This window comes from Populus alba, chromosome 8 (assembly GCF_005239225.2).
Source record: "Populus alba chromosome 8, ASM523922v2, whole genome shotgun sequence".
NCBI classification, from domain to species: Eukaryota; Viridiplantae; Streptophyta; class Magnoliopsida; order Malpighiales; family Salicaceae; genus Populus; species Populus alba.
Window position 1 is genome coordinate 10,547,718 of NC_133291.1, and position 7,992 is coordinate 10,555,709.

At 36.0% G+C, this 7,992-nt stretch overlaps 1 protein-coding gene across 3 annotated transcripts; it reads left to right on the top strand.

Moving 5' to 3' along the window:
* The first annotated feature begins 832 nt into the window (after nucleotides 1–832).
* LOC118055745 (cyclin-T1-4) lies at nucleotides 833–7,992 on the top strand. 3 transcript variants are annotated; one of them, XM_035067723.2, is made up of 7 exons: nucleotides 837–1,085; nucleotides 1,625–2,174; nucleotides 2,248–2,329; nucleotides 3,001–3,135; nucleotides 3,421–3,596; nucleotides 6,805–6,950; nucleotides 7,443–7,992. In XM_035067723.2, the coding sequence occupies exons 2-7, from the start codon at nucleotides 1,630–1,632 to the stop codon at nucleotides 7,475–7,477; spliced, it is 1,119 nt and encodes a 372-aa protein (XP_034923614.1). In that variant the 5' UTR covers nucleotides 837–1,085; nucleotides 1,625–1,629; the 3' UTR covers nucleotides 7,478–7,992. The 3 variants fall into 3 exon arrangements, with proteins under 3 accessions (XP_073266963.1, XP_034923625.1, XP_034923614.1); XM_073410862.1 differs by lacking the exons at nucleotides 6,805–6,950; nucleotides 7,443–7,992 and adding an exon at nucleotides 3,745–4,480 and having other exon boundaries at nucleotides 833–1,085; XM_035067734.2 differs by lacking the exons at nucleotides 6,805–6,950; nucleotides 7,443–7,992 and adding an exon at nucleotides 4,093–4,480 and having other exon boundaries at nucleotides 835–1,085.

Consider the following 7,992-nt stretch of genomic DNA (forward strand, 5'->3'; position numbering starts at 1 on the left):
TTAAAATTTTTTTTATTCTTGATTCATATATTTTTTATATTTTTGAATTGTTTTGATGTGTTGATTTCAAAAATAAATTTTAAAAAAAATAAAAAAATATATATTATTTTAGTGTATATTTTTTTTAAAAATAACATTTTAAAAATCAACAACTATAACAATACCAAACCTTGCACATACTTGCAAAATTCCTCAAATTATTAATAATGAAAGACATATATAGTGGGGGACAATGTGAAAAATAACTACAAAATAAAAGGTATTAATGCATGTCTATTCGACCGTTTATTTAGGGAATATGTTCAATGTATAAATTATTATCCATATCATTTACAAAGACCGAGTAGAATATAGGGATATACGGAGTCCCTTGTCACATATTAATAAAAAAAATAAAAAAATCACTCTAAATCTTGAATTTAGATCCAAATTACATATTTAGAAAAGTAAGTGGTTTTATTACAAATAAATTTTAAAAAATAGAAGTTAATAAGTAGGGCTGGAATTTGAGTTTCGTAAATTCACTCTCGATGACAAAAAATCAAGGAAAAAGTTAGAGAAAAATCCATCTAAAAAAGTATCGGAAAAAACTCTGAATGCAGAATCTAATCTTCCAATAAAAAATAAAAATAATGAATGTGGAGAAAAAAGGGGAAATAAATAAATAAATTTTGGCAGCGAAAAGTGCAAGACTTTTACCGACCAACGTCCACCCACCCCAAACCCAGATCCAAACCCAAACCCAAACCAACCCTAACCAAACTGAAAGAAAGAAAAGAAAGAAAGGAATCGAATTTTGGATTAAACCAAACAAAACCCATAAAGGGCAGAGCAAAATCTTTAGCAACCACATGACCCAACCCAACAACCATTGAAATTGTCTCCTCTCTTTGCATCTCTCTGTATCTTTCTCATCTCTTTTTCTTTCTTTTTATTTCCGCTCTCTCTTCATTTATTCAAACGCTCTCTGTAATCTATTCTCAGCCTCAACGCCTAATAAAAAACTGAAATTCTCCTCTCCACTTTGAAATCTCAATCTCAATCTCAATCACGGAGTTTTCAGATCTATATCTCCACTTATCACGGTAATTATATATGATCTCATCCCTTTTGCCACCGCGCCGATGATGTTTTTGATGTTCGATTATTATAGATGGTTTTTTTCTCCGTGTTATTGAAAGTTTTGACGCTGTATTGAAATACCGTGTTATATATATATGGTTGAATTTTATCTTGGATTTGTTAGATCGATGGATTGCCTTTTTTTTTGTCATTAAATGGATATTTGAGAAAAATAATTGGCATCGACCAAGAAATGTTGCTGGTTGAGTATATGTAACAATATGGATTTTGTCATTAGAAGGTTAATTATGAATTATAGGCCTTTGACTTTGGTGAAATGCTTAAACTTTTATCTATATTTAATTTTTGTAAGCCACTTGAACTTTAATTTAAAAGGCCAATGGAAATAAGCACAAAATCTTGATAAAAAAATAATAAGACTATTCGTGATCTGACCTACTATGTGATACTGGTTTCAGCTTCTTAGAACAAGTCTATTAATTTGAGGTGCAATCTTATTTATTTTTTTGTTTCTTTTTGTTTTAATTGGATAATTTGTCAGGAATAATGTCCTTTGCACGGAATTATCGTTCACACGGAGGAACGGGCCATGATGATCGGTGGAACTCTTTGAATGGGTACAATTTCAACCATGGAAATAGGAACATTGATGCGAATAGGAACACCAACTACAGCTACAATTGGAATCATAGCAATATCCGAGACTACTCCTCGGGGAAATTCAGGGACCATGTTAATGGTTATGCTAACCCTCCCAGCGGTGCACCAGCTTTTAAAAGGAGAAAATTTAGTGCGGATACTTGGGGAGATGGTGGGAGACACTATCCTCCATACAATGCATATGAATATGCAGATCTATCTTACAACAATTCAGTCCCTCTGCCAACTAGATCCAATGCTGAGGTCTCTACATCTATAAGTTGCAAACGTGATTGTTCAAAACTGGAAGAAGATGAACCAGTATTCTTGTCAAAGGATGAGATTGAAAGACACTCCCCATCTAGAAAAGATGGAATTGATGCACTACGTGAAACACATCTGCGGTATTCTTATTGTGCTTTCCTTCAGAACCTCGGGCTGCGGTTGGAGCTGTAAGTGCTCCACTTAGAATGTGTTTCTACTCAGAATTTGCATGTAATTAACAACCTCTCCCGCTTCTTGCAGGCCGCAAACTACTATTGGCACTGGCATGGTTTTGTGCCACCGTTTTTTTGTTCGACGATCACATGCATGCCATGATAGATATGTGAGTTTTAAAATGCTCATGCTTGGGTTTTTTACTACTTGGAGGATACTTCGTGTACAACCATTTTACTTAAATAACCTTTCCTGAATTGTGTTAGCATTCTCCTCCCAAGTGCTATTTCTATAAAGAGAACAATGTTATTAGCTGTTTAGAACTTTGGGATGATAAAGAACTAAGTAATTGTTAAGTCTAGAACTGACGGTTTATCTATGGAAGCCTGGTGTACTCTGTTACGCTGAATAGTTTGCCTTGATTTGGAAATTTACTAGTCCTCTTGACTTATGATTCCTCCTGTGATGAAGGTGGAGTTAGAACTCTCAATTCAAAACTATTCTTTTGACACAAGGGTCTTACCTGTGTAGCTGCTTTGTGTACATGATCTGATACTGCAGCATTCTGCATTTGTAACGTAAGAAAAAATCAGGTGGACAGCCTTTCTTGTCTGTTTGTATTGCCTATCTTTTGGCTTTTTTAGATTCGTTGCATCTATCTTTTGTTGCTTTTATTTTTCTGATTTCTTGTCGGTTATGGCATGTTTAATCTTGGTATGATTTCTGATATGTGCATGAATGCTTTATGAGGATGCTTGCAATACAATTATGCAATAAATCTAGTGGACGTTCCTCTTTTTGATGATTATATTTGTCATGTGTGTTTTGTGTTTGTTGCAGTTAATTGCTGTTGCTGCACTTTTTCTCGCTGCAAAGTCCGAGGAGACGCCACGCCCTTTGAATAACGTTGTGAGAGTTTCTTGTGAGATTTTCCACAAGCAGGATATTACTTTCTTGTCATACCTGCTCCCTGTTGTAAGTACCTCACAGCCTGATCTATAATTTCTTACCTGTTGTATATATTAAAGAAAAATTAATTCGGGTCTGTCTTTAAATACAAAGAGGATAACATAAAAAATCCTCATGTCCCTCTTTGGAGTACCTATCTCCAAAATGTGTTGAATTTCTTGTCTATTGGTTAATTTGGACCGCATTTCTTGCTTTACATGAAATCTCAAAGTAATGCAGGGTTTTTTTACTCTGAAAAGTTGCAGCCCCAAGTCTGTAGCGTACTAACTTGAAATGAGTTTTGCTAAACAGGACTGGTTTGAACAGTACCGGGAGCGAGTGATCGAGGCTGAGCAAATGATTCTGACAACTCTAAATTTTGAAATCAATGTGCAGCATCCATATGGTCCTCTGACAACCATCCTTGACAAATTAGGTCTTTCACAAACTGTTTTGGTGAATCTGGCTCAAAACTTGGTCGGTGAAGGGTAAGTGCACTACTTCTGATATAATATATTTTATTGGATCTTTAGATTTGTACTGGTGTGGTTCATTTATATCAGTGTCAAAATGAACTATCTCTTACCAAGTACAATAATATAATAATATTAATTCTGATCACGCTCCCTTCTTCAGGAAGGAATTTGATTTGGACCATCTTGTTGTAAATACATTGTATCTGGATTTTCTCACACTAGTTCAGCTAAAGACATGGTTTAAGATTTAGCAAGTGGTCTTGCAGCTATGATGGCTTTTCTGTGTCCAGAAGTATGGATTGGTTAGTGTCTAAATCCAAACCAATCAGAAGGTTTTTGGGTATTCGTGGTACTTGGGTCATGGAGAGTATGTACTAGGTTCTTCTATTTCTCTTTTGGTTCATCATAGCGTGCTACTAGTCTCAATGGTTTTCTTCTTTTAAGAAACCAATCTACATAGTTATTCTGGTATGGGATATTGATTTTTTGGCATGGCATATAATTGCAGGGTCTACACAAGATTAACGTGCTCACCTGTGTGATATTGTTAGCTGGAGGATTGATATGCTGTGCATGGAAAGTTTTTTAAACATCTGAAGTTGCTTTGCCGATGTGTTGTGGATCACATTATTGTGATTCACTGCTCCCTGTCAACTGGGTTATTTGCCAAATAAGATACCCTCAGAACATCCAAAACCTCCTTTTCTTTCAACGTTTTTCCCACGTTCTTCTTTTTTCACTTTCATTTGGAGCAAGTTGTCTAGCCACCTCATACAAACTCAAGTTTGTAAGACCTGGCTGCTTATTTTGTTAGTTTCCGTTCACCCTGATTTGGAGGAAACTAATTGACTTGGCAAGGATCAAGAGCCATAGTGACTGGGATTTCTTTTGTTCTTGTTCTTTTCCTCCTTCCTTCATGATTTTTGCCTCATTTCTAAATGGTACGAGTCCTCAGATATTCTGTTTTCTTTCTTTCTTTCCTTCTTTTTTAAACCATTATGCATCAACTCCTTTTTTCCCAAAAAATTGGTTGCACTTTTTTGGTTTGATTTCACAATTTTAGAATAAAAACGTCAATGAATTTGTCCAACAAGTGTAGATGCCCAATTGTCAGAAGGTTATGTAGCTGCATAGTTGATTGATTGTGAGCCCTGATGTGCAGTGTGAGATTGCCACTTAGAGTTAGAGTTAGACTGGCTATCACTGTGTCAATGGTTTGTGATGGTTTGCTGGTGGAAAATTGTTGATGTTGCCAGCATAGATAGAAATATGAGAAGGTACAAGCAGCTTGCCAATTTTTTTTTCTTTCTAAGGATGCTCTAATCCAAGTCCAATGGGGGATGATGGTTACAGTATGCCAATTGAGCTATTGCTCGTTGTCACAAATATGTCAGTTTGTCAGTACTGGTTAACTCACAATTATAAAATGCATAGATAAATTGTTTGCTTGGAAACTATTGGCATGCAAAACTAAGCGCATGCCAAAACCAGGGAATATGCCCAACATTTTATAGCAGTTTGATAATTGTCATTATCATTATTGGCCTGTCATAGTGCATAGAGCTCCCTGTATTGCAAGCATCTGGGGAAAAAAAATAGATGTAGGCATCACTATATATATATATTTTTGGTTATTCTTTTCAGCTGTTATTGATATAAATTTTCCTAATATTGTTGTTATTAATATACCTGCTGTTATTGTGCATGCTGCACATACACATGGTGAGTCGGGTTGTCTTTTTAGGCTCAGCTATCTATGACAACTGAGGTTACAGTACTATATTCCTGCTACATTTTGTGTTAAATACATGCAGGCATTCACGGAATTGGAGTATATTAAATGTTCTTTAGGAATTCAAAAAAATAAGTGAAGCTTGAACCTTTTCCTTTTGGTAAAATTGGAATTTGGGATCATCTCCATTTCACTCAGGTCTTAGCTCTCTAAGCTGTCGCCTTGCTTCATTAAAGAAGAGATATTATTGAGCACAAATGAACACTCAATCTCGTAGGGCTCAGGGCTCCTGATTTCTCTCATGCTAGGCTTGGACTGGCAATATCAGGCCAGAGGCTGATCTGTGCGGGGCTTAATTAGCTCCATAGATGATTACTGCTTCTTTATCAATTTGCGGTGTTGACTGGCCAATGATGAGCTGGATGGGGAAATATCTTCCCTGTAAGTCAAAAAATTTGAAATTAAGAACAACACCTTTCACGGTTCAATTCCATAAGCTGTTCTTATTCTTAAATGAGGATTGTAGGATGAGGGGTCAGGTTAACAAAACAATGTTATAATATTACATTTACTATGTTTGCCCCCAGCATCAGGCCTTGACCCTTCAGATATTCTATCCCAAATATCCTCAGCTTCCTTCTAATTCTCTAGCTTAGAACTTTTCAAGATTCAAACAAGCTTCAGTTTTTTTTTTTTTTTTACCATTATCAGTTTTGATAATCCCTCATATCAGTTTGAGGTTTTTAATCACTCAAAAGTATGGTTCAAAAATTTTCAGAACCCTTCCATATAGCATGATATTCATATATATATGGAGTTATCCAGTTTATAAGATATGTATTCAATTATGCCTCATCTTTTTGTTATTGTGGATGTGAATGATGCTTATAGCTGGCTAGAGGATTTGGGATGGTGGTATTCTATATCTGGGTTACCTGCGTGGTTCATGAGCATTAGTTCATGTGTTTTGACAAGCCTTTCCAGATCAAGTTGTTGAGCAGAAGATGCAGAATGTGCTGCTAGTTTCTATTTGTTTTATTATTTGAATTGTGTATGTTTCTGGAGTTAAAAAGCCCCAGCATCAGAATGGGCCTGGGGGTTGATGTGTTTATAAATGAGTGTAAGATGTTTGTTATAGTTTTGGTACTCTATCAGCCATCCTGCAGAGTTTCTTGCAAAATATTCTTCCTGGGTTGCTGCCTTTTTGGTGGGTAAGAGAAAAATCACTAGACTTGCATTATTTATTTGTACTTGAATCCATAATGATGTCTTCTAGTATTTTGATTTTGTGTGTTTGTTTATACATTTTACTTTGATTGCTAATATGCTTTTCATCAAAATTTTGGCAATATGCCAAGTTTCACAAGATATCTGGTTTCCATAATAGCGCTGTGAAGCTGGTTGGTTTGTCAGTTTTGCCTCTCTCATCATGTGCTGGTTATTGGTGGTTTTAGCACACTTTATAAAAGCTGTTATTTTGTGTTATAGGCTCCGGAGCTCATTGTGGCTTCAGTTTAAGCCCCATCACATTGCCGCTGGTGCTGCCTATCTTGCTGCCAAGTTTCTAAACTTTGATCTTGCTTTTTACCAGAATATCTGGCGGGAGTTTGAAACAACACCAGCTATTCTCCAAGGTAGCTAAACATAACTTTTATCAGTTATATTGAATCATAGCACTGGCTTAATCTTTTGCTGTCAAGTTCAGTTACCAGATAAATTGCATAAAACTGGCAATTTTCTGAATCTTTAGATATGCCGATCAAATCTACATAGTTTACTTTGTTGCGAACAAAGGACCGGTCCTTTCATTTCTGGATCAGAAACTTAGATCAAGTTTATGACATTTTGAGAATGTCTTGGTGGGCAAAAATCAGCAAATTGCTCAGGGAGACAAACTCCTTTTTTTCTTAAAAAAATTGATAAAATTAAATTGAAGTTGCAATAGAGGATGAAAATTGGGGATTTGGGTTCCAGCTTTCACCATTTTAACTTGCCATGTTTTTATCATGTGTCCCAGTGCGTACGCACTTTTGCGTTTTTCTCTTTGTGCTTCATACTGAATATTTTTATCAGACTTCACATAGGTTCTTGCTGCTAATTCATCTGTATGTGACTTTATGATGCAGATGTATCACAGCAGCTGATGGAGCTTTTCCAGTAAAATAGCATAACTGCTATAGCATGGTTCACCCTTGAGGGTGATGCACTTTGGGTGTTGTAAGTATAAGCCAGGTCAGAATACGTGTTCAACATGGTAACAAAGATCATCGGTACTGTTTATTGTGTGAGAATGTAGTGCAAGAGAGACGAAAGGAGATGCTCATCACAAAAAGTTGCACTTGAAGTACAGGTCAAATGGATCTGCTGTTCGACTTGCATGTGCTTACTGCAAGAGAGTCGGTAGATCTATAGTTCAAAGTGTAAGTACTTGCTGCAAAATTGAACAACAAATTAGCTGAAAGCCTAACCTTGGAGCGGTGTCCATTTTCAATTTAATTTATGCCTGAGGTTTCAATAGATGTGTGACAAAGCACTACCCTATTTGGTTCCTTTCCTAGGTTCTAATGCATGATGCCCATCCAAGATTGGAGTCGGTAGTGCAAAATGATAGTCTGTTATGAATCTTGGAAAATGTCGGATGATTTACCTTTATTACAACACCTAAGCTTGCCTGTC